The sequence below is a fragment of the Sus scrofa genome, chromosome 1 (genome assembly GCF_000003025.6).
Source record: "Sus scrofa isolate TJ Tabasco breed Duroc chromosome 1, Sscrofa11.1, whole genome shotgun sequence".
Taxonomy (NCBI): Eukaryota; Metazoa; Chordata; class Mammalia; order Artiodactyla; family Suidae; genus Sus; species Sus scrofa.
The window spans coordinates 167,807,870-167,835,785 of record NC_010443.5 but is presented as its reverse complement, the minus strand read 5'-3'; the positions used below and the strand labels follow the sequence as shown (position 1 = coordinate 167,835,785).

The 27,916-nt window shown below is 55.4% G+C and overlaps 1 protein-coding gene across 12 annotated transcripts in view; it reads left to right on the top strand.

The window, feature by feature from the left end:
* Nucleotides 1–27,278, top strand: part of TLE3 (transducin like enhancer of split 3) — a 47,406-nt gene extending 20,128 nt beyond the window's left edge. For 2 of the 12 annotated variants that reach the window (XM_021100779.1, XM_021100713.1), the window contains 17 exons: nt 1,604–1,666; nt 3,171–3,275; nt 10,616–10,820; nt 11,331–11,447; nt 12,392–12,408; nt 15,992–16,111; nt 16,887–16,937; nt 17,582–17,734; nt 18,125–18,266; nt 18,805–19,004; nt 19,742–19,818; nt 20,643–20,892; nt 21,262–21,509; nt 21,956–22,103; nt 23,120–23,270; nt 24,157–24,233; nt 25,274–27,278. In XM_021100779.1, the coding sequence (XP_020956438.1) occupies nt 1,604–1,666; nt 3,171–3,275; nt 10,616–10,820; nt 11,331–11,447; nt 12,392–12,408; nt 15,992–16,111; nt 16,887–16,937; nt 17,582–17,734; nt 18,125–18,266; nt 18,805–19,004; nt 19,742–19,818; nt 20,643–20,892; nt 21,262–21,509; nt 21,956–22,103; nt 23,120–23,270; nt 24,157–24,233; nt 25,274–25,381 (2,232 nt within the window). In that variant the 3' untranslated portion in view covers nt 25,382–27,278. The remainder of the gene's footprint in view (nt 1–1,603; nt 1,667–3,170; nt 3,276–10,615; nt 10,821–11,330; nt 11,448–12,391; nt 12,409–15,991; nt 16,112–16,886; nt 16,938–17,581; nt 17,735–18,124; nt 18,267–18,804; nt 19,005–19,741; nt 19,819–20,642; nt 20,893–21,261; nt 21,510–21,955; nt 22,104–23,119; nt 23,271–24,156; nt 24,234–25,273) is intronic. The other 10 variants (XM_021100733.1, XM_021100730.1, XM_021100719.1 and 7 more) reach the window with 10 other exon arrangements.

Here is a 27,916-nt window from a genome sequence, read left to right as displayed (position 1 = left end):
GTTTACCTCGGGTGTGCAAATGTGCCCCCGAGTCCCAAGCATCCCAGCCAGCATAATACACCCCCACACCCACCGAAAGTTTGCACACACGAGGACCGCTGTTGGCACTCAGTGGGCCTGGGAGATGAGGGACAGTCTTTCGCACCGAAGACTTGCTTCACCCCAGATGCCCGCGGGAAACACCAGTCCTGTTCCGGAGGGTCCAGAGTATTGCCAGAGAGAACAGTGATCCCTGACCCCCACCCGAGAGCCCCTCCTGCCGGGAACAGGTGGTCTGTGTTGGAGCCTGCACTGCAGCCAGCAGCCCTGGGCTGCAGGGCTGCAAAAGCCCTTTGGATTCCTAGTCCATGGCCCATCTCTTCACAAACAGGAAGCATCCTCATTGCTGGCTGGGGGCACTTGAGGGGGGTGGGGGTGTTGGCCCCAGGAATTCTCCTGAGGTCCAGGGTCTGTCTGTAAGCCTTCAGACAGCATTGTCTTTAAGTGCACAAGGATTTCTCATCCAGAATCATTTGACATGCAGATGATCACAGATTTTTAAAGGCTGTTGTCATGGTTTTGTCTCTGAAAGATTGCTATGTGCTGATGAGGGCTTTGAAGCCAGCTCTGGGACCTCAGCCCTGGCGGCCTCGGGTTCAGAATGAGATAAGAGAAGCAATTCTATGACTTGTCTGTCAGTGGTCCTCGGCCTTCCTGTCTGGTTCAGTTAACCATTTAGCCCCATTCTTTTTTTTTTTTTTTTTTTTCCTTTTTCTTTTTTAAAAAATTCTCCATCAGAGATGCTTCACATAGAACACAGGTGGCCAGAACTCTTGATGTTTTTCTGAATGTGATCTTTTCTGCAGTGTTAGGGCTAGGGCAGAAAATCCATCGGCCTTTCTGTGATCAGCTTAGAGCAAGGGCTAGGGATCCAATGAGTTGTGTCCTGAGTGGCATCTTAGAGAAGACAGTGCTTTACCCTGAAGAACGAAGCGTCAGTGCTAGGGTTTCAGGCTGGGCAGCACATGTAAGGGCGAGAGATTAGTCTGGGGAGGAAGAGGCAGCAGTGAAAATGGGGGCCGAGGGAGACCCTCTAAGCTGTGTATCACCGTGCATGGGGCTGGCCCTGGGAACCCTTGGACACATGCAGCCAGGGGCCGCCCCTCACCTCTTGACTTGTCTGGGAGCCCGAGAGCCTGTCTTGCTGTTACCATGGGGGCTGCTGGGCCTGGCAGTTCCTTCTCCCACATGGCCTTTCACTCTTATGCTAGGTTTTTCTGCAGTGTGCGGTGTAGGGGTTATTCTTGTTTAGTTTTGCGGTGTTGATTTGGGCCTCTATCTGGAGGAGACCAACTGTACCGTGAACCAAATACAGAGACCACCTCTGATAGGAAATTGGAGCTCCCCAAAATGTGGGCAGCCTGGCTGGAGGGAGTTGGAAGAGATTGCTTCATGCCATGGATTTAGCGAGGCCTCCTGGCAGGAGGCCCAGTGAGGGTGGAAGGATGGAGCCCGTCGAGGGTCTGTGGTTTTGGGGGGTGGGGGTGTTGGCCCTTCCACTCTGTGACATTTCAGCGACTTGATTGATTTGCCTGAGCCTCACGCAGTCTCTTTTCTTTTGCAGACAGAGATTGCGAAGAGACTCAACACAATTTTAGCACAGATCATGCCTTTCTTGTCCCAAGAGGTAAGACTTTCTTTTACCTGGTCCTCCTTTTCTTTCCAGGGCTGCCCACTGGCTGCCTGGGTCTCGCTAGAGCCTGACCCCTGTCCTTTCATGCGGGCTGAAGCTGACAACCTGGGCTTGAGAGAACCTTCTCCGGCACATCAGAGGGGCCATTTGCTCCTCCTTCCACCGGAACTGGTTCTCCGCAGCTGCCTGAAGAGAGACCAGGGTACCTCTCTGCCTCCCCACCCCCAGGCCCCATCCCAACCAGCATTCCCAACCACCACTTCCTCATGCCCCAACTTCCACATTGGGAAACATCTCAGAGCTAGGAAGCCTGGCCGGTCAGTGCCAAGGGTCGGACCCTCTCAGGGGAACCATTAGCCAAAGGGGACCCCAGGCCCAAGGACAGAGTGTCCTCCTCGGAGACATCACCAAGTCGTTACATCATCATCTAAGCACACTTTCCAAGAGGCTCCCACCTGAGTCCCGGCTGGGCTAGCAGATGGAGGAGAAAATCATCTCCAAGGGGGCCCTTTGGTTCAGGGCAGACAGGTGGGCTGCCTGAGAGGGCCCCTTTTCTGTCTAGCAGAGCTCCCTTGGCTGGGACAGGCCCTGCCCTCCAGGCCCCCTCCGTGGCTAGGACCACCCCCCGCTCCGTCCTGGAGCCGTAGGTCTTAGAGCCGAGGAAGTGACCCATACCTGATGGAACTCATGTAAAAATAGGATATAGTGATGTCCTTGGAGCTTGCAGCCCACTAGTGGGATGGCAGCTTACAAAGTGGGTACCACCTCAAGGCTCAAGGGAATGAATGCACTAAACAATTTTTTTTTTAAAATAGACTTTATTTTTTAGAGTTGTTTGAGATTTGCAGCAAACCTGAGTGGAAGGTACAGAGATGTCCCCTAGCCCATCCTACCCTCACCATTCCACACCAGAATAGCTGATGAACCCACATGGGCATATTATCGCCCAAGTTCATAGCTTATATTAGGGTTCACTATGCCATTTTTTTCCCTATCCAGTCACATGCTTTGTTGTGTGTTTTCTATTTAGATAGTCAGAGGTTGAGTATATATAGAAATACCTGTGCTTTTCTTCTGCACCCTTTGAATGTAAGGTGCAGACATCCTGACAGACTCAGCAGCTCTCACTAGTCTACTCACACCTCCTAAAAACAGGACACCCACCTACAGGACTACCGTGTCGTCACCATATTTAGAAAACTAACCATTATTCAGTAACCTCACCTAATAGCCAGCTCACTCTTAAGTGCCCGGAAGGAAGCTGTTTTGTCTCTGGTGGAAAGGGACAGTTGACAAACAGCCATCTTTTGCTTCATTTCTATTTTAACTTAAAACTAGGGGACATTTTGATTACAGAAGTAATTCTGGCTCATTGCAAAGGGTTTCAAGCAGAAAGTCCCTGTTCCCCCCTGTCCTGTTTTGGTTAGGGGACCGTGGGGGCTGGGTCACCGCCTGTCCCGTGGGGCCACCTCTAACCCGCCGCACCCGTCTCTTCCAGCACCAGCAGCAGGTGGCGCAGGCTGTGGAACGAGCCAAGCAGGTCACCATGACGGAGCTGAACGCCATCATCGGGGTACGTGGACTCCCCAATCTGCCTCTCACCGTGTGTATAGCCCTTTTATTCCTCTCATTTACCATAACCAGAGATGGACCCTGACCTCAGCTGGCCTCAAAGAATGGCGGCCCCAGGGCTCCAGCTTCCCCCAGCATCTCATGGGCTCCGACCCACTTAGAGACCTTCCCCATTGGCTCCCCAGTTGCCTCCCAGTCTCCAAATTAGAGGGGTGCCCGACACACCCCACTCCACTTCTATAGTCATTATCCCTGCCCCTCCCCTGGCCTTTGGTATCTTCCACACTGAGGGGGGTGGGCCTGGAGGCCCACCTTGGAGGCCAATCCAGCCTCCTCCTTTCACCTCCCCCTGGGGTGGGGGTGGGGGGTGCTGTCCCCTCCCTCGCACAGGTCTGCCCTTCTTTGGCCACCTAAGATCAGAACTGTCTCTGCTGAACTGTTGATGTGAAACGTGCTGTGGCATCTGGGTCTGGGCCTTGCTGTGCCGTGCGCTGAGCTACCTGGCCGAGTGTCCATCACGGGCCCGTGTGAAGTCAGCCAGGGCTCCTGGATTGGTCTCTGTGAGGTTCTAGAAGTCAAGTCTCAGCCAGGAAGGGAAAAGATAAGGCACAGTGCCCAGTGAGGCCCACTTCTGGTCTGACCCCTCCGTGAAAGGAGGAAGCCAAATGGCTGTCCTTTGGTGGCCCTGCAGTGGACTTTGGATGCACCTGTCCTCCTTTGGTCCCTAAAATGAAGGGCGGGGGTGAGATCACTGTTTCTTACTCACCATCGGCTGAGAACAGTATAAATTCCAGGGCACTCACCCCAGAGTTCTTTTCCATAGGTCTGGGGTGGGACTGGAAGTCTGTGTTTCTGGCGTTTTCCAAATCATTCAGGCTTGGGAAGCAGTGGACTGGTTGGCTGAGGTCCCTTTGGCCTTCTGGTTGGTCCTCATTCTTTTTGTTCTTAAGTACAGTCATTATTTCGAGGTAGAATTGAAGGCCCAGAGTCTTCTGCTTGGTGAGGCGTACGATGATGCTGGGCTCTTCATTCTGGGGCAGAAACCTGGAGATCTGTGTTCTAGTTACGCCTCTTCCCCGTATGACCTCAGGCAGGTCCCCTCTCTTCCATGGGCTTTTAGTTTCTGTATCTGTCAAAGGAAGGGGTGGACCAGCTCACCTCTTTGGGCCGAGGATGCCGGGAGGGTGGGATTGGAGACAGCGATGCTGATGGATCCTGACCTTCCAGCATGCCACTGGGACCCGGGACAGTTATGGGGCTCTGTCTTTCTGGCCTGTGTCCCCCGGCAGCCACCCAGCGCTGCTGGGGATGGGCAGGGGAGTGTTAGCCTCGTCTGAGTCCTGGCAGTGTTGGGGGAGGACCAGGCCCTCACCTGCTGTGTGGGAGGAGCAGAGAGGAGGCTGGGAAGGGAGTGAATGGTCAGTTTTTAGCCATTGAGCTGGGAGATGGAGCCCCCAAGAGGGAAACCGTAACACTGTAAAGTTTGAAGTGTCCTCTGAGACCATTAGCCCAGGGTACTTCAACTTCAGCTCTCATAAATTTTGGGGCCAGATGCTTAGTGGGGATACACAGTAGGAGGTTGAGCAGCAGCCCTGGCCTCCACCCACTGGATGCCAGTGGCACATCCCCCAACACACAAGTTAGGACACCCCAAATGTTTCCAGACATTGCCAAGTGTCCCAGCAGGGGGTGAGACACACAAAATGGCCTGTGGTAGAGAACCGTGGATCGAGCTGATGGCCTTGCTTACAGAGACAGTGATTTGCGGATAGTCACACGCTGTTCAGGAGCTCAAGCCAGGCCAGAGGCCCAGGGCTGTCTTTCTGCTCAGGGCTATCCTCTCCCTGTTCCCACTCCGTCCAGCCCTGGTGTGGAGCCTGCGTCCTCCTCCTCAGTGACCAGTCACAGCTCGGTGGCTCTGCGGCTAGTGGTAGAGGGTACAGGGGTGGGCAGTGCCTTCTCCCGAAATCTCTCCTTTTCCAGCTCCCTGTCCCCATCCGCCTTCCAGGCTGAGCCCTTCCATCCCTGCCGTGGTCACAGTGGGGTCCCCTCTCCCCCTCTGCCTCTCCCTTTGGAATTAAAATCCTCTTATGAAAATAATTCTTTTTTTTAAGTTCTAAGAAAAGAGTGGAATTGGGGAAGAAGCACTGCTTGGATTAGCTCCACTTCCTTCGAGGAGTATTTAGGAAGCTACGCGTTAGGTCAAGGCAGCTCGAGGCAGATATTGGAATTCAATTAAAGCCAACGAGTGGGGCCTGTGACCCCCATTTTCAAGGTAATTGCTTCTCTGGCTCTGAGTGAATGCAGCCGTCGCCCTGTCATTAAGCAGGCAGCCGTCTAATCGCTGTGCCTGACAGAGCCTCACAAGGCAGGAATTACGGACGGCTGAGGACGGCTCACGCCGGGGAGCCGGGCTCAACTGCATCCAGCGAAGAAGGAAGGAGAGGGGCTTGCGGGCTTGCGGCCGGCCTGACTCAGAAAAGTGATGGGAAGAAGGTGGCAGGGGGCTGGGAGGGCTGGTGGCCACAGGGCAGGAGTCCTGCTCCAGCAGGAAGGGGCGGAGGAGGGAAGGGCCCAGGAGGCTCTTAGAGCAACTAGAGGCCGTCCCCATGGTGCTGGTGGATTTGCCCCTCGGAGGGGAGAAGTAGCCCAGCCCCCTTGCTCCGGGATTTAAAGGGGACTTAGGGCAAGTCACTTGGTTCCTCCAGGCCTGTTTCCCCATTTGTGAGAAGGTGGAGAAGGCTAGGCCAGTTCATTGTGATGTGCCCACTTCCGTCATCTGTGGCTCTCTTTTTTGGGTGTGGGGGGAGGATTCCGAGTGGCCCGCTTCAGAGGAGATGAGAGCTCAGCTAGACTCATCTGGGGTGGGCATGCCTACAGCGAGGAGCATATTTATCACACAGATTAGAGCACTTCTAGGGCCTCCCCTCCCGGAGAGAGAGGCCAGGAACCAGTGTCCTGTGGGTGTGAGGGGAGAAGGGACAGAGGGACAGATGAAAGGCCAGACTTGCTGGTCTAGCCTGCGGTGCTGCTGGCCATGCAGGCGTGCGTCTGGGGAAGGCGGCTTCGAAGCTGTGTCTGCCTGCCGGGCCCGGCAGGACCAGTTACTGTAGGCTCTGGTGCACATCCTTTTTTCTTGGATCCATGTTATTGGAGGGGATCCTTAGAGGGTCAAAAGATTCCTGAGCGTAAGCGGGGAAGGTCTTGTCCCTTGGTCAACAACTTGAGGACGGCCTTCCCAGGCAGATTAAACACCAGTGAGCTGACGTCCTCAGCGAGTCCCAGAACTCGTGTTTTACGTTGCTCTGGGCTGGTCCCGGGTCAGTGACTCTAGCAGGTGGAGGGGGACTCACTCCACTTGCCCACTGACAATTTGGCCTCCGTTTCCCCCTTGGAAATTATTAGTGGAAGAGATGTTATAAAGTTTGACTTTGTTTTTTGGGGGGTTTTTTTGTTTGTTTGTTTTTTTGTTTTTTTTTTTAAGCAGGGGGCAGGTCAGAAAGAGGGAGGTGGTAGCTTGTCACAGACTGCACAGGGTATTTGGAAGCCAGACTCTCAAGGGTCTCGCATTCACTCCAGAATGTTGATGAGTCTGGTTCAGCTGATTGATTGAATTTTACATGGGGAAGAAGGATGGTAAAGAGAATCCTTAGAATGAACACATCTGCTTCTTCCAGCCAGGCAGCCGTGGTGGAGGAAGCAGGGCTGGGTTTGAGTCCTGGCTCTGGTTGCTTTGGCTCAGCAGAGTCCTTTCACCTCCCCAAGCCGGTCCGCATCTCTGAAACGGGGATAACGGGTTGTGGTGAGCATTCCAAGCTGGTAGAGAGCACAGAGGCACCATTCAGCGTGGAGCTCTGGGCCCACCTCCGTGGGCAGGAAGTCGAAGGACCAGGCGGAGGCCGGGGCTGCCCTCCCTGTCTGGGAGGGTGGGAAGTCTCCATCTGATGCAGTCAGGACTGTCTTGGCCTCCTTCTGGTCTTGGCTCTGGAAATGCCCAGACAGCTTCACTAAGTTGAACCCACATTATGAACCTGAGAAGTGAAGCATTAAATCAGGTAGCAGCAGCAGAAAGCATGATTGCATAATCCAATTACACAGGCTCGGCTCTCGGCAAGCAAGAGCCTCCCCATCGGCCTCTCCTGTAAGTGGCTATACCTTCCGAGCCCAGGATATGGACACATGGCACCTGTGAGGACAGGGACGCACGTCTGCCCCACGAGACATGACGTTGAAGGCTGGACAAGGGAGTGCTCACCAGTGGGCTTGCTTCCAGACTCCTCACACCTCTTTTGGGGTTGGGGGGATTGTTGACTGCCTTTGACATCATGGATGGAGAAATCCTGGCCTTAGAGGGAATAGTGGAAGCTGGGGACAGGCTGCTGCAGGGTGGCGCACCCAGGGCCCTCCTTGAACGGTGAACTTGATTCCATTTCTCCACCATTGAGAACTCTGTCACCCCCCCTCGGATGTCACTGTGTTTCCACATGTTGTCCTCTGAAGTCAGAGATGTGTCACAGAGATAGAAATGCAGCCTGAGGATGGTCACATCCTGCCTTTGAAGGGATCGGGGCTGTGACATGGGGGTGATGAGATGGGGGGATCGTTGCCAACCAGCTCCCCCTGCCCCGCCGAAGAGAAAGCTTTGTCTCGCTCTCCATTGCAACCAAGACTGTTGTTAGCAGACCCTTCACCCGACAAGCCTAGGCATCTGCCGTGGCCCCGAGAGAGAAGCCTGGGAAGTTGGCTGTGATGTGCCTGCTTGCTGGGGTCTGCTGGGCTGCTCCTGACAGGGCCTTCAAACCATGCAATGCAGACCTCGACCTCGGGGAATTTCTGGCTGTGCACGGGGTACTCTTGCACTTGAAGATGAGAAGTCCATGGAAGATGCCTTTCATCTATTGCAAAGAAGACACTTCTGCTTGACAGCCTGCAGCAGAAAAAAACCACATTCTCCCTCTTGGAAGCTCAACAGCTTTGAAAGGCACTGTCTTCCAAACAGCCACTTCAGCTGCAGCCTTTGTTCCAAGGGTCTAATGCTGGTTCACTGGTTCATGTTTTGGGAAGCAGGATGCCCTGCTGATGCCTTGTCCCAGCTAACTGTTCTCGCTGCATCACTGTGGACCTTGGAGAGGAGGCTTGGATCTGGGAGGTGGATGGCTTTTGGACAGAGCCCCTCTGTTGACTTACTTCCCAGCCTCTCTGTGCAAGCCTTTTCCAACATTTTCACTTAATTCACACAGCAAATGTGTACTGAGCAGACATCCCGGGCTCTACGCAAGGTACCAGGATGGATGAAACAAGGTCCCTTCTTCTTGGAACTCAGGACTTGCCAAGCATCACAGAGAGATGAGAGAAATGGTTTCTATTTTGTGGTCCATTCATAGTTTTTGCTAATGTCAACTGAGCACCTACTTTGCCTCCCCACATCATAATGGACGTGATCTTTGCACAACCTGAAGAGAGGGGCACATTCTGATCCCCACTTTGCAGATCAGAAAACTGAGGCTGAGAGAGATCCACCGACTCCTCTAAGATCTCATAGCTGTTAAAGGATGGAGCGTGACATCTTCCTTACTCTGTCTGGCTCCAGAGTCGGAGCTGTTAGAACTCTCAGAAGGGAGGAACATGTTTTGATCCTGATGATGGCGAGGGCTTCCAGAGGACCCTTTGGCTTTGCTTCTGCTCTGCCATCTTGGGGCACATCTGGGGTCAGGCTGCCACTCAGATCAGTGCCCACCAGCACCTTGTGTGACTGCCCACCAAGAGACGTCCCAGGTCTCGAGCGCTGGCCACTGGTCCCAACCTTTCCCTCTAAACCGAGAAATGAGCCCTCTGGGACCAGGAGTGCAATGCGGCTGGGGTTGCCATTAATTTGGCAGGGCATCAGGTTGGCAGTTTGCGGCTTAGTTGGCGGGAGAGCAGGGCCATTAACCCCCAACCTCAAAAACACTTACTGCCTCTTAGAGCCTCTTAGAGTCCATCCAGAACTGTGGGCCTCCACTGTGTTTCGTTGTCTGTCAGGCGAGCTTGTCAGATTTTGGTTGTCACCCCCACCAATTCTTCTTACTTTGGGGAGTGAGTCTCCTTAGGAACATTCTTCATTCTTCAGATGAGTGAGGTTGGTGGTTGACTGATTTGAGTGTCCTAGTGGTGGAACTAGTTACTGGCTGCCCACTTCAGCCCCTGGAGTGTCAGTTTGCCATCTGTAAAATGGGTACAACCTCTCCTGCGCCAAGTATTTGGAAAGGTCAACTCCAGTACTGCAGTAATATTTGGAAAGTGCCCAGTCATTCAGGCATTCAGTAAATTTCCATTCCCTCCCCTGTGCTCATTGAGAAGGAAGATGTTTGCATATCCAAGGCCCCAGCCATTCCTAAGAAGTATTTCAGTTCCTATGAAATACGTGGCTGTGCGTCCTGTGCCACAACGCCCATAGTTCTTGACACAATCTTAGGCATGATAAAGGGTGTTTTGTCTTGGCTGCTGGGGGAGAACAAGGGGTCGGGGGAAGAAGACCCTGCGGCTTAGTGCTGGGTCAGGGTGTCTGCGGCATCTGTGGAGCAGAATCCTTGGTTAGGGATTCTTGTCGTGGTTCTTGATAATAACTGACTTAATGCAAGTCTAGATTTTGGAACAGTTGGAGGAGGGGGGGGTGCGGGCGTGGAAAGCCCTATGGTAAATGTTAGCCATTGTTATGAGATCACTTAATGAGTAACCTGCCTGAGGTCACCCAGCTAGTACGAGCCAGAACTGGGGTTTGAATCCTGGTCTGTCTTGATTCCAAAGCCTCCACTCTTCTTGTGACCCTGTTCCCTCGGAGGTCCAGTGATGCTGGCTCTCATTCCACTGGCCCCAAGCACCTCTTGATTTCGGGACTTTTCTGCTGTGTCCTGCCCCCGGCTCTGTAAGACAGGCGTGGAGTTCCTCAGAATTAGGGAAGCTTCCCCAGGGTGCAGGCTCGGGGTGGAAGATGCTGGCTGCTGACGTTTGCAGGCATGTAAGCATGCGCAAAGCCGGGACCACTAGGGGCTTAAAAATGGACCTCCTCAATGGAGAGGGAATCTTGATGACGGTGTGGTTTTTGAATGCATGCTTTGTTTATCTTGGGTTCGCTTGCAAACATACATTGAGAAATTCTGTCCTGAGACTGGGGTTGGGGAGGTGGAGTATTTGCAATCATAAATCTTGTATCTAAATTGCGGTCCATTAACAGCCTTCCTCCGGCATGGCAGCATGTGACTGAGATGGGGGCAAAGGCTCTGGGGGAGTGTTCCCCTGCCGCCACAGCCGTCTCCTGGAGGAGGGAGAGGGCTGGCTCCGGCCTCCCCCGCCCTCCCCGATCAGCCTCGCTCACCCCCAACTTCATTGCAGCAACAACAGCTCCAGGCGCAGCACCTCTCCCATGCCACACATGGCCCCCCGGTCCAGCTGCCACCCCACCCGTCAGGCCTCCAGCCTCCAGGGATCCCCCCAGTGACGGGGAGCAGCTCAGGGCTGCTGGCGCTCGGTGCCCTGGGCAGCCAGGCCCACCTGTCGGTAAAGGACGAGAAGAATCACCATGAACTGGACCACAGAGGTGCGGCCCGGGGCTGGGGGGAGGAGGGGTGGGGGTAGGGGTTCTGGAGGCCCCACTGGGAGTGGACACAGCAGATACTGTCAGCCTAGGACCAGGAGTCAGCAAAAGGCTTGGAGTCATCTCTTCCATCCCAGGCGCATGGAAACCAGAGCCCCATCCCCCATGCCCAGCCCCGATCCCTGAGGTGGACCCGGTATTCTCTGCCCTGGAAGACAGCTTGTCCTTTCATCCTGGGGGACCTTCCCCCCTCCCCAGCGACACCCTGCCCACTCTCCGAGGGCCAGCCCAGGTCCCACTGCTTCAGGATGCCTTCCTGGCCAGGCTGAGGGCCTCTCTCACATTCCCATGAGAGTTTAAGAGTCGGGGTCCCAAGACGGAGGGAGCCCTTTGCCGCTGTCCTGTGGCATCCTGCCCTGGATGGTGTTTATCGTCACCAAGGTCATTAGTGCTCTGAGGACAGAGGCCGAGTTCCTGCATGTTTAACTTAGCATTTGTGTCTCACCCACCCAGGGTCCTTGGAAAAGGTACCCAGTTGGCGCTCAAGTCAAGATGTGTTAGTGGAGTGGACTCCCTTTAAGCGGAGGCAGTGGTCACGCTCCTGCAGGGAGATGATTGGAAAGACTGCGAGTGAGAACTTTCCCCAGCCCTTCCCGAGGGGACCCAGGAAGCTGCCCCAAGCAGGGCCTCAGGAGGACTTAGTTTGATCGGGAAAGGAAAGGGCCTGGCTTCCTAGGAGACCTTTTGCAAAAATTGCCTCCTTGTGTCCCCTAGATGATTTTTTTTTCCAGCTTTATTGGGATAGAATTGACATGTAACATCATGTACGTGTAAAGAGTACAACATGGTGATTTGATTTGTCCTTAGGTGTTTACCAGGGCACGTGGCCAGTGCTCACGAGTTCTCCCTGAGCACTGGAGGCCTGGAGTGTCACAATCGTGCCTGGTCAGGGCGGTGGGGCGGTAGCAGGTCGTGGGAACCAGAGACTTAAGTTTTCTGTCTCTGCGGTAGGAGGGTCCTCCTGGTAGAGGAAGACGGCCTCCCCACCGCAGGGAGCTGGTGCTGGGCTGAGCCAATAATCAGCAGCCTCAGCTTCCAGGGACTTCTTGGGAAAGAAACAAACAAACAAAAAAATGGTGTTAATTAAAAAACAGCACCACCAAAATTCAATCCCATAATTCCTTTTTTTTGAAAAAATAACGTTCTCAACTCTCGGATCCTATGGATACTTAGCATAGCATGATCCTTCCCAGGCTTGCAGCTTTAAAACCTGCCCGGTCGTCTCCGTGCCTGTCAGGGAGAGCTAGAGATCCCCCTGCTGCCCCACCCGGACCTGGTGGCCGGCGAAGCGTTGGAATTGGGGCAGTTAATTTCCAAACTGAGAGACGTCACCTAATGGCCCTGCCTTGGCTGACCCACAGTGACTCAGAGAACCAGGCCTGCTGCCCATTTTAAAACCCGTGAACTAGCAAAGCATAAAAGCCAGCTGGAAGAGACTGACCTTTCTTTCTTTTTTGTTTTTTCTGTCTTGGGGGACCTGACCCTCCTCCTGTCCTGGCCTTCTGTCCCCAAAGAGAGAGAATCCAGCGCGGTAAGTGCCAGCACTTTGGAACCTACGGGGTGTGTTTGGAGTGGTGGGAGGAGTGGGGGACCGTGTGGGTGCCTTGCCGTGGGGGCAGCAGCATTGGGTGTTGTCATGAAATAGGAGTTGTTGTCACCTGTTGAGTGACCTTCACTTGGGGAAGCCTTTATCTCTGCAGGCTTTAGGGCCGTCATTTGTCAAGTGAGGAGCTGGGCTGGTGAGAGCTCTAACCCCCTTTTATATTAGAGGTGATGACTGGTGAGGTCAGCCGGCCCGCCCTGAGTCCTCCAAGAGGGGGTGTGGAGTCACGGGACTAAACCCAGAGCTCAGGACCCTGGCGTCCATCATTTGGGGCTGGCATGCCTCCCTGCTCCCGAGGCTGGCTGCCCCTGGTATGGTCCTATATCCTCTTCACTTCCTCCCAACACCTGAGGTTTCTCCCTGTTCAGGGCTTTACCTCGGTTTAAGAAAGTGCTAGCAAGCCAGCATGTAGGCCAGACTGCCTGCGTGTCTGCCAGCTCTGAGATTTGTTGTAAATCTTTCTGATCACACTGAGGCTCAGAGGTTCTGTTTCAAGTGAATAAGCCTTCTGAATAAGCACAGTGGAGTCTGGATTAAAAAAAAAAAAAAAAAAACCTCCAGTGATTAGCAAAGCTATTTTATTCCTCATCGCCGTCCTTGTATCTGGGGCCATCTAATCTGTTAGGATGGCTTTAGTTATTACCTCGTGTTAAGTAGGACTTGGAAGGTCAGGCAGTTAACTAACCATCTAGACCGCAGCTTCCTCAGGCAGCTCCTCCATCCCGACCCACCTCCCCTTCCCAGCCCTCCACCCAGGCTGTCTTGAAACCTCCCATTAGAGGCGGTTCTCACGTCCCCTCTCAACTCACTTACGTGCCCAGAAATCCATGTCATTTGGGCCCGGGAATGGCTAGGTACATAAGAAGGGAATAGCTGAAGCTGCAGATCCGTTTTGATGGCTCTAGTGTTGATCCCCAATAAGTGGCATTTTTGGAGAGGTGGTTTGCCTAGGCAGGAAGAGGGCTGGGCTGAACAGCTCAAGGCTCAGTCTGGTCCCAGCTTCATGGGACATTGGGTGGCCCTCTTGGCCTCTCTCAGCCCCAGTTTCTCTATCTGTAACACAGGCATATTCCTCTCCGCTCCGCTAGGAAGACCCCCACCCCTGTTCAGAACAGGACCCAGGATCTGGGAGCTTACCTGCTAGACAGGGACCTGCTTCCGAGAGAAACCCAACCCCCTCCCTGCCTTCACACTTCCTCATTGCTCCTGGCTCTGGCTTTGTGCCCCTGTCTGTGAACGCTTTCTGCTGAAAACAACCACGTGGAAGCCTCAAGAGCAGGGCTCTTGACTCCACAGTGCATGTGAACATACAGACTCAGCAGAGGGGGCACCCTGGGGCCACCAGAGAGGCCTGTGGCAATGCATCAGAACACCGCCATCCTGGGCCGGGGTGGGCCGCTCCAGGCAGAGGCCGTCAGGCTCACAAGTGTGCACACGGTCGTGGTGTTGGAGGGAGTGGAGACTAATGTAATCAGCCCTTTGGAAACCAGGTTGTCAACAGATGAGGCCCCGGCAGGAAAGACAGGGCCGTGTCGGGGTGGGAGGGGGGCCGGCTGGACGGGCTGGAAGCTGTCCCAGAGGGGTTAGTCTGGAGTCCAATTAGAGGTAGCTTCATTCATATTTCCTTGCCTAGCCGAAGCAATAAAAAATACTTAGTTTTTTGGCTGCCTGCCAGCCAGAGGCGGGCTGGATCGATGCCGCTAAACGCCTGACATGACTCTCCTCCGGTAGCAGCGTGGGTTTTCAGCCTGACTGCAGGAGAAGAAAGAGCTCGCTGTTCTCCGAGCCGCGGCCCGGGTCGCGGGGAGAAACACGAGCGGCCGCACGCCCCCCTCTCCTCCCCGCCAGCCAGCCGGAGAGCAGAGGGGCTGGAAGCGGTTCTGCTTAGCACGGGGTGGCCACCGTCAGAGGAAATGAAATGAAATGACGGTGATTTTTCTGCCGGCTCTCGCAGCGGCTAATTGAATTGCGGCTGTGCGCGCATCGCCGCCGCGCCTGCCCGGCTGCGGGGAAGGTTGAGCTGCAGTTCCATTATAACCTCCATATTTTCTTCAAGGCTTGATAACTCTGCCATTTTAATTTGCTTCAGGCAGAAACTTGGCAGGGAAAGGCTGCTCAGAAACCGGCTTAGGGGAGGAAATTAAGTTCTGCGGCTGGTTCCCGCACCGCTCCCCACCAAAACATGGGCCCTGGCCTCTGGGGAGGTGGGGAGACTTTCCACCTGCCTCCTGATGGCCTTCTCCTCCGACCAGACGTCCCTCTGGGTCCCCATGTGGCCTCGTCATCATCTCCGGGGATGGGGACAGCGTGGAACAGCTTGACTGTAGCTCCTAGAGGGCAGGGACTGTGTCTTGTTCATTTCGCCCGGCCTGGCATCCAGCCCCAGGCCTGACCCAGGGCAGGGGTCCAGAAGAGGGTGGGTGACTGCTGCTTCGGGGAGGGAAGGTGTAGTGTGGTCTCTTAGGAACGAGGGGACCTCAGGGGCCCCTAGGGGACATTGCTTCTGATACTCTCTGCACAGAGATTTGCTGGGAGGCACCCCCTCCCGGAGCTCCTCCCTCCTCGTTCCCAGCCCAGTACTGATAGCCGCGTGATGCCTGCCAGTCCTGGTCGCCCTTAACACCACTAGCAGCCAGGGTCCTCCTCTGCGGGTGACTCTCACCTTCTAGGAAAGCTCTGTCCCCAGGCCTGCCTGCATGTGCTTCTCCTGCATTCCCTGTTGGGCCCACCTCCCCTCTTTCCAGATCTCAAATTCCAAACTCTTGCTTTGTGGTTGAAGGGAGAACATAGTCTCTTCCAGGCCTAAAAGACTTGGATTTCCTTCCTGTTGCCTCCTGTCAGGAGACCTTGGGTGCGTTTCCCATCCTCTTGGGGCTGCTGCTTTCCCATCATTACAAAGTGGGGGTGTTCTACCCACTCTTATGCCTCGTCCCATCTTAAGAGGGAAAGGCTTCATTGCTTGGCATTTTTTGTTTCTTTATAGTCTTGCCATTTCTCTACAGTCATGGGAGGCCACGCTGGAGTGGTAGGGCATTTGCACAAAGTGGCCTGTGGCCCACCTACACTTGGGAGGCCTGTCGGCAGCCTGGCATCCCCCCGCTCTCTCAGTCTCCCTGTTTTTATTGGGTTCAGGAGATGAAGTGTTGCACGTGGCCCCAGTTTGTGGGCTCAGATCCATCTTTCAAGACTCAGAGCAAATTCCATTGATCTACCCTCAGAGCAGATGTGTGCGGCAGGCACGGATGGGGGGTGGAGACAGGCATGACCCCCGCCCTCAGGAGGCATACAGTCTCCAGAGGCCAGAGGCAACTGGCTAGTATGAGGTTCATTATTGAAGAGCAGTGGCATTGCTGCAAAAAAGAACTGTCATGCTCGCAGGGCCTCTCTCGGGGGACTTAGTCTGGGGAGGCGTCCCTGGTGAAGCACTGATGGAGCTGAGACCCGTGGGACACACATGGCACCCTGGCTGACCTCATGCACAAAATGTTCACACTCAATCTCCTTCTTTCAGAATAACTCAGTGTCGCCCTCGGAAAGCCTGCGGGCCAGTGAGAAGCACCGGGGCTCCGCAGACTACAGCATGGAAGCCAAGAAGCGGAAAGCGGAGGAGAAGGACAGCTTGAGCCGATACGTATGTCTGAGGGCACAGCGGGCTCTGCTGGGGTCTGTGCTGGGGAGGCTGAGCTGTGGGAGACCCCATGGGGCCTGAGTTGTGGGAGAGTCAGGCGTGAGCGAAGACAGGGGAAGGGTTCATAGAGCCTTCTGTGAGCATGTGGGCCATGGCCAGGAGGGCATGGATGAGGGAGAGCCAGGGGCACCTCCCCAGGTGGGCCACCAACCCTGTGCTGCCATCAAGGCCTTCTCAGAATCTCCAGTCTGCTCTGGGTGTTGTCCCTGGCGCCCCCACACTGACCCTACAGGTGGTCATGATGTCTGCTCTGGGGTGTGGGATCTGTTGGTCTTATGCCTGGTACCCCCCGCCACCTCCGCCGCTCTCCAGCCACTTGGCTGCTCTGAGGCTTTGGACACGTCACAAGTCGAAGCCTCAGCTGCATTTCTGGGAGATGAGGCTAATCACCCCTCCCACACAGTGATGAAAATGATGAAATGAGGCTGCTGCGCTTACTTGCAAATGATGGCGGATATCAGACCAGCTGGAGAGTGGTGTCTGGCACCAAAGGGACACATTAAAAGGGGCTTCTAATGGGGCAGGTGTCAGAGAGGCTGCCAGTGGGTATGGGAGCAGAGTGACCCCGGGGCAGCGGGCTGGGCTAGAAAGCAGCAAGGAGGAGGCTGACTTTGACAGGGCTGAGTGGGGAGAGCGTGACCTGGCTGGTGGAAGCTGGGGGCAGGGTTGGACTCATTCTAGGGTGGATATGGCTTCTTACTGGCTTCTCTCCATGCAGGACAGTGACGGGGACAAGAGTGACGATCTGGTGGTGGACGTTTCCAATGAGGTAAGGGGCAGGCCCAGGTCGCAGGGTGGCTCTCTGTGTGGGGTCGTCTGAGCTAGTTCCTGTCCTGAGTGGGAGCTGTCGTGTCTCAGCTGTTGCACGGTTACTCACAGCCCCCAACCAGGTGATGAGGCCCTTGGGGTGGAGGCATCAAGTTAGTCAAGAGGAGAGTTCGGGGTTTGGCTGTGTGGTGGCTGGGTGTTCGTGCACACTGAGGGGTTCCTAGGATGAATCTCCAGAGAGAGAGAGACCCCCAAAGATCCCAGGAGAGAGCCAACTTCCACTCTCCGCCATCCCTGGGATCTCAGGGTTGTGACACCCCCACCCACCCCAGGATCAGCCTTGACAGGGAAGGTGGAGCTGAAAAGCAGCTCCATGAGGCCGAGAGGCCAGGCTGCCCAGATTGGAGTCCTGATCTTGTGTTTGATCCTGGGCGGGTCACCTCCACCCACCCAGGCCTCCATCTCCCCACCTGTGGGATGAAGGCGTCAGACTAGATCATGAAGAACTGGTCGGTCCCCACCTGGGACCATGCTCCTTTTCCCAGACCCCATGCCCCCTCCCTTCCCGGTCCCAGAGCAGAGAAGACTCAGCTCTTAGCACAGCACACTGCTCTCAGCGCATCTCTGCATCACTTGTGCTTTTAGGACCCAGCGACGCCCCGGGTCAGCCCAGCACACTCCCCTCCCGAGAACGGGCTGGACAAGGCCCGTGGCCTGAAGAAGGACGCCCCCACCAGCCCTGCCTCGGTGGCCTCCTCCAGCAGCACGCCCTCCTCCAAGACCAAAGACCTTGGTCATGTATGAGGCTGGGAGAGGGCTGGGGAGGGTGGGGGCAGAGGAACAAGGTCTGGAAAGGGCACTGGAGCCGGAGTGGTGCTAATTGGAAGGCGGAGGAGTGGATAGAAAGCATGTGGGTTGGGGCTTGGCCTGGGTTCAAACCCTGGCTTTACCACCTACTGCTGGTTGAGCCCTGTGCTTAGTTCATTAACACTTCTAGGCCTTGGTTACTGCATCTGTAAAATGGGAACAGTCATCACAGTCCCTGCCAAACAAGGCTGGGCAAAGAATTGAGGGGCTGTGGGGCAGAAGGTTCAAAACCGGGGCCAGCACTGGCTTCACGTGGTGCCTAGCTCTTGGGAGAAAGGAATCTTCATGGCTTCCCTTGGTCTCTGCACCTTCCCTCTGCAGAATGACAAATCCTCCACCCCTGGGCTCAAGTCCAACACTCCAACCCCAAGGAACGATGCCCCAACTCCGGGCACCAGCACGACCCCGGGGCTCCGGTCGATGCCAGGCAAACCTCCAGGCATGGACCCGATAGGTATAATGGGTAGGCACTGTGGGGCTGGGCTGCCCGCTGGCGGGAGGGGGTGGGGGGTCTGCCCCGGGCCAGGGCTGGAGCCTCGCAGATGGGCTAGAGCACCGGGGAGGGTGTCGGAGTTGGGACCTTCCCAGGGCTTGTCTCTGTGGGACTTGCTCGGGTTTGAGAAGGTGAGTGCCCAGGGCTTCAATGCCGATGTCCAGGCGTCTTGGAGCCACTGCCCAGCTAGGTGTGTGGAAGGAGCTCCAGACAAGTCAGCGCACCTACTGTCTGTCCTGCCTCTGTCGTTAGTTCTCTGAGGCTCCGAACAACCCCCTTCTCTGAGCCTCTGAGTCCTGCTCTAGAGGTGGGCACATCTCTCAACTCACACCTTCTTGGGCTGGTGGGTTCCATCTGGGAGGACTGCCTGGAGAAGACAGCTTTAGAACGCAGGAAGTATGGCTGCTGGGCTAGGAGGCAACCTGGTGGCCTGGGTGTTTTCCTGGATGGAGGGATGGGGCCCACTGCCCTTGACAGCATCTCCCAGCTGACGCCCAACTCCTTGCAGCCTCTGCCTTGCGCACACCCATCTCCATCACCAGCTCCTATGCTGCGCCCTTTGCCATGATGAGCCACCACGAGATGAACGGCTCCCTCACCAGCCCCAGCGCCTATGCCGGCCTGCACAACATCCCACCCCAGATGAGCGCGGCTGCCGCTGCCGCTGCTGCCGCCTATGGCCGATCGCCAATGGTGAGCTTTGGAGCTGTACGTAGACCTTTTGGCTCCTTTTTTGGGGGGACCGGGCCCTGAATGGGGAAGTTGGAGTGGGTTAGGGATGCCCTTCCTGGTGACCACGTCGCTGCCTTTCGGGTAGACTGTTTATTAGAAACAAGACAGGAACACACACTTGGGGCTCAGCAAACCTGGGTCTCATCCTGCTTGCCCATTAGTCACCCTGTGACCTCATGCAACACAGCCTCCCTTTCCATGTGGAAATCGAGGCTGACACCTGTTTTTCTGGGCTCTGTGGGAATGGGAATCCCCGCAGTGAGTGAGGTGAGTTTCCTTGGCAAATGGGGCTGCCAGGTACACAAAGATGTGTCTGCTGTTACTGCTCAGCACTTGGGTTGGCAGGGGCAGTTTCTCTCCTGACCTCCTGAACATGGGGTGGTGGTCTCTTCTCTACATGGCCTGCTGGGACACCAGGAGAGGGGACAGGGATCAGCTTGTCTTGCAGAACAGGGAGAACGAGCGGAGGGTGGGGGTGGAAGATCCTGGTTCAGAGTCTGAGGGTCTGGACTGTCACCCTGTCCCTGCCATTGTCCTGGGAAAGGCACGTGACCCTCCTGGGCATGTGTTCTCTCTGGAACAAGGGGCTCTGCTCTGCTTGGCTGCCCCTCAGGTTCTGAGGGGGAAGCAGTGCAGGAGGAAGGCGGGGTGGGGCATGTGTGGTGGGGGATGCGTGGCGGCACCCTCACTGAGGGCCTTGTCTTGCTTTACAGGTTGGCTTTGACCCTCACCCTCCCATGCGGGCCACGGGCCTGCCCTCAAGCCTTGCCTCTATTCCTGGTGGAAAACCGTAAGCTCTGGCTGTATTTGTATTTGTTGTACGCTTCTTGGGGAGGGCGGGGGTGAGCATACCACCCATCCACTTCTTCCCTGCCCTGGGAGACCACCCCCCCCAGGAAAGGCGCCCCCAGGCCAGGCTGCAGTGCCAGCAATGGCTGCCTGGCCACACTCCTGCTCAGCCCCAGGCTCCCTCTGAAAGGGAATGAGGGAGGTTGGGGTTGAGGCTGTAGTCCCTGGGCTCTGAGAGAGAAGGGACACTTCAGATGCCAGGCTCTCCCATCCAGATGCCATGGAGCTGGTGCCATGCCCCCGTCTTGGGGGCTCCCGGGGGTTCCGCCCCCAGCTGGTGCCCACTGTGACCTAAACCAGTAGGCAGACCATGCCCGCTCAGGCCCGGCTGTGATGTGTTCATTTGATGATGATTCATTTGATGATGACGATGTGTTCAAGTGATGATGATTCATTTGAGGAGCCAATTTTCCTTCCTAATATCACTGGCTCCTGGGCGACGGGGGGAAGCATTCAGACGGCATCGTTTCCAGGATCCCTGTGTTAAGGATTCTGTAGCTGGTAGGAAAGGCTGTCCCAAGGCAGTGTGGGGTTAGCCACCTGGTTGGCAGCAAGGCTGGGTAAGCAGGAGTAGAGGTCAAGGCAGGGTTATGAAGCACTCTCCACCCTGGCAGAGCCAGACGGAGGAGGCCAGGGTACCGGCTTCCCTAGGATCTGGGGAGGGAGCACCTGGAGGCAGGGGGTGGGACCAGTCAATCCAGGCAGAACCCCTGGGAACCGTTAGAGGATTAGAGATGCCAGGAGTGATGGTTCTCCCCCTTCTAGAGCGTACTCTTTCCACGTGAGTGCTGATGGGCAGATGCAGCCCGTGCCCTTCCCCCACGACGCCCTGGCAGGCCCCAACATCCCCAGGCACGCCCGGCAGATCAACACACTCAGCCACGGGGAGGTGGTGTGCGCTGTGACCATCAGCAACCCCACGCGGCACGTTTACACTGGTGGCAAAGGCTGCGTGAAGATCTGGGACATCAGCCAGCCAGGCAGCAAGAGCCCCATCTCCCAGCTGGACTGTCTGGTGAGGATCCTGGGGCTCTGGGCATCTCCAGCCAGGAGAGCAGGGCAACCTGGGCCGGGGGCACACCCCCATCGACCTGGCCGGGCTCGACCCTGTATTGGCTGGGCAACATTGGGCAAACCGGCAAACCTCTCTGAGGCCCACTTTCATCATCTGTAAATGGAGATGATACTGACCTGCAGGGCCTTACGAGGAGATGACTGAAAGTTTGCAAGGTTATAAATGAGGAATGGAGATGGCCTGGCAGCTTCCTGGAACTGCCGTGAATAAGGGCAAGAAGTGAGCAGAAGTGATAAGGGTGCTGCTGGATGTGATGCCCCCGGGAGGAGGGGGTTGGGTGGCCCTGAGCACTGCCCCTTCTCCCTCCAGAACAGGGACAACTATATCCGCTCCTGCAAGCTGCTCCCTGATGGACGGACGCTCATCGTGGGCGGCGAGGCCAGCACGCTCACCATCTGGGACTTGGCCTCACCCACGCCCCGCATCAAGGCTGAGCTGACGTCCTCGGCTCCTGCCTGCTATGCCCTGGCCATCAGCCCCGATGCCAAAGTCTGCTTCTCCTGCTGTAGTGATGGCAACATCGCCGTGTGGGACCTGCACAACCAGACCCTGGTCAGGTGAGGTGCGGGAGGGAGCAGGGGTCCTTGTTCTCGGGAAGGCTACGCTGGCTGTGCCTGGCATTGACGCTCCGGGGGTCAAGTGTGGGACTTCAGAGCCAAGCTGCTGGGTTTGAATCCTGCTTCCATATGACCTTGCGCAAGTCACATACCTCTCCCTGGGCCTTAGTTTCTTCTGTGTGAAACAGGCAGAGTGAAGCCCTGTCCCTGGAGCTGAGCCCCAGCGCAGAGGCTGCAGTGCCTGGCCCAGTATCGGCCTCCAGTGTGGCATGGCCGTCTGTGTCAGTGGGAGAGGGGCCCAGGCTCTGCTGTGAGCTCACCAGGGGACCATGGGCCTCGGTGTCCCCATCTGCTCCGGCAAGCCCGGCCCGCTCCCTGGGATGACTGTCAGTTTGGCAGTTGGTGCTTCCACAGGGCTCACCCCAATCCCTACGTGGCCTTCCTAGGCAGTTCCAGGGCCACACGGACGGGGCCAGTTGCATAGACATCTCCCACGATGGCACAAAGCTATGGACTGGGGGCCTGGACAACACCGTGCGCTCCTGGGACCTGAGGGAGGGACGGCAGCTGCAGCAGCACGACTTCACCTCCCAGGTGTGCACCTGAGATCTCCCTTCCCGGGTCCTGCTGGCTGGGTTGGGGATGAAGGGGCCCTTGCAGGTGGCAGTTGCAAATGGCCCTGAGACCAACCTAAGCTATCTGGGAAGGCTTCCCGGAGGAAGCAGCAAGGAAAGAGAATTGATGAGGCTTCGCAGTTGGATACACTTGACCCAGCTACTCAGATTGAATTTCCAGGTCCTCCGCCATTGAGCACTTTAGCCTCGGTTTTCTCCTTCATGGGATGGGAATAGTAGTAGCTACCTTAGGGGTCTAGACTTTCCAAAAGCCTCCGCTATAATCCTGGCTCAGAGAAAGGATTCTGTAAATATTAGGTATTACTATTTTTTTTGTTGCTGTTACTCATTTTAATATGTGCATCTTGCATCTTTAATACATTAGTGGTTTTCTCTGGGGATTTTTTGTTTGTTTGTTTTTTTAGGGCCACATTCACAGCATATGGAGGTTCCCAGGCTGGGGGTTCAGTCAGAGCTGAAGCCGCCGGCCTACGTCACAGTAATAGCAACTTGGGATACAAGCCGAGTCTGTGACCTACACCACTCACAGCAACACCAGGTCCTTAACCTACTGGGCAAGGCCAGGGATCGAAACCATGACCTCATGGATCCTAGTCGGGTTTGTTAACTGCTGAGCCATGATAGGAACTCCATGTTAGTGTTTTACTTACACACATTTTTCTTAAGGAAAGGCAGAAGTCCCTGAGACAGAGGAACTTTGAGAGTATAATACTTCTGGACACTCATTTCTAGAGTCAGCAAGCTCTCTGAGCCTCAACTTCCTCGCCTATAAAATGGGGATGAAAAACGAGATCCCGTTCCCCTGGGTTATTGGGCTGAGGGAGAAGGGGGGCTTGCTTTGCAAATGGCAAGTGGTGGGGAGGTTGTGGGGGAGGGGCTTGTGGGACATTGAGCCCTCAGGGTCCCTGAGCAGGGCCTTTGAGGAGCCCCCCATGGCTCTGGAGGGTGCTGATCTCCATCTGCCCCCTGCCACAGATCTTCTCGCTGGGTTACTGCCCCACTGGGGAGTGGCTGGCCGTGGGCATGGAGAGCAGCAACGTGGAGGTGCTGCACCACACCAAGCCTGACAAGTACCAGCTGCATCTGCATGAGAGCTGCGTGCTCTCCCTCAAGTTCGCCTACTGTGGTGAGCCTGGGGGAGCGGGAGTCCCGGGTGGCCTTGCCTGCTCTGTGTGTGTGAATGAGGGCCCAGAGCTTAGAGAAAGAGCGTGAGCATGGCCCCAGAACCAGGCCCCTCGACCCCAACCAGCATTCCCCCATCCAGTGTCTGTCTCGCTCACCATCCTTGGGTGCAGATACTGTCATAGGGTACCAAGCACTGGTGACACCAGGCCAGTCCTTGCTGGCTTGGCACAAAGGAATGGGACTCAGAGCCTTTCAGGCAGTGCCTCCAGTTGGTTTGGACCATGGGCTTTGGCAGCCATGGCTCTGGAGTCAGATATCTGCCCACCTTCCGTCTGGTTGTGCAGCTTTGGATGCATCTCAGCCTCTCTGAACCCAACGGGTGTTTCTGTGGATGGAAATAGCGGGCGGCCAGCATGGCTTTGGGAGCCCTGGGGAGTTAACGCAGCCGGAGCTCTGGCAGAGTGTCTGGAGAGTAAGGGTTCCTGCTGACCCCCACCTTTGTCTGGCTCTCCAGCCACCCAGAGCTTTTCCATTCCCAGTACTTCCTGCCATCTTCCAGTTTCAGAATCGAGGTGGGTCAGTCATTGTTTTTAGTGGCTTTAAAAAGAATCTTTTGGGGAAGTGTCATCCCTGTGATTGACGGCAGATCCTAGCTTTTTCCATCTCAGCCCACCCAGCCCTCCCCTTGATTGTAGAGAAATGCATTCCCTAGTTGACTGTGTGTTATGTGTTTCGCTTGCAAAATGCTTCTCACAAGTAGAGAGTCAGGCCAGCCCTGGTTAGCGGTTTACACCGCGTTTCCATGGCAGCCAGCCATGTCTGGGGCGGGTCTTGCTTGAGTGTCCAGCAGGCCACAACCTGACGTTTCCTTCGCCTCCTGCCTGCAGGCAAATGGTTTGTGAGCACTGGGAAAGATAACCTTCTCAATGCCTGGAGGACGCCGTATGGAGCCAGCATATTCCAGGTACCACCTGCCCTCCCAGTGCCCCTCTTGATTCTGCCCAGAGTTGCCGGTCTGCAGAGATGGGGGTGGGGATGAAGGAGGCTTCTCCAGCTCCTTCCAGCCCCTACCTGCTGCAGGTCTGAGATGGGTTCTGCACAGGCGGAGCCTTGGCCCTGGGCACAGCAGCGGGACACTCCCTGTGCTGCTAATGGCATCGGACCCCTCAGGGCAAGGGCTTTTAAGCAGGGGCTCTTGTAGGATTTCTAGAAGAGGAGGCGTAAAAACCTGCTCCTGGCTCTGGCCGGCACACCGAGCACTGACAGGAGGCACGCTGGTGCATTTGAGCAAACTGGGCAGTTTTTTTCTGAGCATGTTACCCCATGTTCAAGTAGGTTCATATTTCATCTCAAGACTTGAATGTAAGGAGAGATGGGGTAGGAGAAGAAGGGTCCAGAAAGAGATGGGAGAGAGGGAAGAGGCTTTCTGTGAATTTTCAAGATCTGGGGCCTGGCACTGCAGCCTCCCACTTGCTCACTCACAGGCACGCACACACAGAGACAACGCATGCACGCACACAGTCATACCCTCACTCTCAGAGCCGACAAGCCACGTTCTGGCTCCAGGCTGGAAGTCTGGCACCCAGTGTGTCACACAGGTAACTTGGAGGAGTCTCTAGTTACACAGAATGCTTCAAAACTCAGGTGCAAATCCTTCTTTAGCTCAGTGGGCTGGGATCTGGCCTGCTGACACCTGCGCCCAGTTCGGAAAGGCTTCTTCCTGTTTATCGACTCCGGAGTGAAGCTCTCGCACAAGTGTTCTGTTTTTGCCCCTCAGAGCTGGCTTTAAAGATCACATCGGACCCTGTTAAGGAGCTTTGCTTGTGGGAAGGCGGGTGGAAAGGGCATCACGCACGGGAAGGGCTGCATTTGAAGGCCAGGCAGTGTGCGCTCCGGGGTGGGCGGAGGGCGGTTGGATGGAGAGAGCACTGAAAGGGCGTTGAGTACCCAGCAGTGAATTTCTGTCCTTTCTCCCTCCGCCCCCTCCTGTCTCTCCTCCTCCAGTCTAAGGAATCCTCATCTGTCTTGAGTTGTGACATTTCGGCGGATGACAAATATATTGTAACAGGCTCTGGTGACAAGAAGGCCACGGTTTATGAGGTCATCTACTAAAGCAAGGACGCTAACAGGGCTGTCAAACTCTGGGAGAAACAGACTCGGCTGTGCCAGGGAGACCCCGGCGAGGGGCCCCGAGGATGCGGAGGGACGGGCGGCGAGCGTCCAGTCGTCCCAGCGCGGCGCTTCGGCGGGCGGAGAGGGCGCGCGCCCATCACGGTTGGGACTCCCCTGCACGGATTGAGGTGTCTCACGGACTCCGATGGATTTCTCTTCTCCTCCCTTAACAATCCTGGCAGATGCTACAAATAGATTTATTTGGAGGCTCATGGCTCCTTCATGAGTCTCTCTTTCCTTCCCCTTTCTTTTGATCTGTCCCCTTGCCCAGGCTTGGGGACACTGGAGTGGGGACCACACATTTGTGCCGGGGGAGGGGGGGTGGGGCTCGTGTTCCCAACTGTGCAGCGCACATGATTTTGTGAAAAGTGTAAATAACAGACTTCTATCTCAGGCTGGTCAGCGGGGGAGGAGCCCCTTCCCACCGACCACACCAGCCGTGTATTTCGCCTGCTGTATTTGTAATCCACTCGTGGTGGTGGCTTTTTTTTTTTTTTTAAACCAGACGTTCCCATCTGGGAAGGGGAGGCAGGGAGGGGGGGCAACATTGTGAGGGGGTGGAACGGGGAGAAAATGCCTGGGGTGGAGCAGGGGCCCCACAGCTGGTAGCCAGCTGGACCGTCAGGTACCCCCAGGATACATGTGTCTTCGTGTGGACCTGGGAATCCCCTGAGGCGTGTCAGGACCGTGTTCCAGACAGACTGACAGACGGACAGAGCTTGCGATGGGTGCCAGCCTGGACTTCTCTGTGACCTCCTGAGCTCCACCTGCCTCTTGGCCTCTCAACTCCCCTCTCAGGTGTCTGCCTCCCCCCCTCCCTCCGCATCTCCGTTTGATGCACACTTGGTTATGGTAATGACAAACAGAAGTTCAAAGGCACTCTGTCTCCAGCCCTTTCTTAACCTTCAGACAACCTAAAAAGGATACGAAGTTAGAGGAAAGCATAGCAACTCAGCTCAGGGAGCTACCAGAGAAAAAAATAGCAACAATGTGGGTGCTTTTTTTTTTTTTTTTTTTGAATTTGAATTTGAATGAAAAGAATTAGAAGTGATATCCTTTTGTAAAATGCCCTTCCCCCCCTTTCCTGCCTCTGACCCCTTCTCCTCTCTTTAGAGGGAAAACGTGTATTTAACCTGCAGGGTTGTGATTCTGAGAGGACTATCCCCCTCCCAGGGCAGGGCAGGGGGCTTGGGCTCGGGCTGGTGGCACACTGTGCTGAGGTGTGTAGCTTCCTGTCTCTCTTAGAAGCCCAGACAGGTTACAGGTAGAATATCGTTTCCTGCAGGTGCCACTTTGGGGTAGCAAAATGTTCTGAGGTATTAGGATTTTGGTGTTTTTGTTCTTGTTTTTTGTTGTTGCTTTTTCCTTTTGGGTCTTATTTTTTCTTCTTTTAAGGAAAAGCAGAAAGGCCGTTATGAGTCCTGGAGGTGGGCTCTCCATGGATGTAGCATATGGATGATTTTTATACTGCATTTTTATGGATTATTTTATAATGTGTGATTCTGTCTGATGAGGAGGCAGGGGGGGCTCAGGTGAACCCCCCTTCGATGCTCTTGCTCCCGGGTGAGCCCCTATCCTGGCCTACCGTGGAGGCTGCAGAGACCGGCAGGGCACCCTTACCTTTCTGAGGTTGGGGAGGGATGTCCAGAGTCTGTCTGTCTGTCTGTTTCTCTCTCTCTCTTTCTCTGGGTCTCAGATGTTCATCTACCACCTCTTAAGGGTGTTGCCACAAAGGAGGGGGAGGGTAGAAGAAAGTTGATTCCTGAAGGAAAAAAGAAAATGAAAAGTCATTGTAATGAGCTGTTTTTATATTTTTAAAAGTTACTATTTAAAGGTTGGTTTGATTGTTGCGTTTTAATTGCCTCCCCTCTCCCAGTAGATGGTCTCTCTTACCCCCTCACCCCACCTCCCCAGAAGAGAGAGGGGTGCTGTCTTAGACACACACACACACACACACACACACTCACACTCCCCGTCCTGGATCCTGGGTGATTTCTTTTGTCACCCATGAATGTGAGCTCTTCTCATTTCAGAGCACTGCCAATGCTATCCCAACCCCCAAGAGTGATGGGGCAGGACAGTTAAAGGGAGTGTCTTCATGGTCCCACGTGCCACCTCCCCGGTGTAAGGGAGGGGGGATATCTGGGCAGTTCCCTCAGAGGAAGCACACAGTTAACACCGAAGTCCGTACAGCTGTCCCTGCAGTGCTTTTGGAGGAAGAAAACAAAAATGAAATGTGATGAACTCCTAATGAAACTACGAAGTTGTCTGTGGACATCAGCATCTTGTAAACCCCCACCGTCTTTTTTGAGGTTAAATTCATATGCCCCTGGAGGACCCCACTCTAGTTCAGAAAGGTGCATGTCGAAGGAAGAGGAATTTGCAGCAGAGGCAGGGTGGGAAATACAGAGCAGTGCCTCCAGGGGGGCAGGGCTGGCCTGGGGCACTTCCCAGGCTCTTGGGTTTCATGTACCC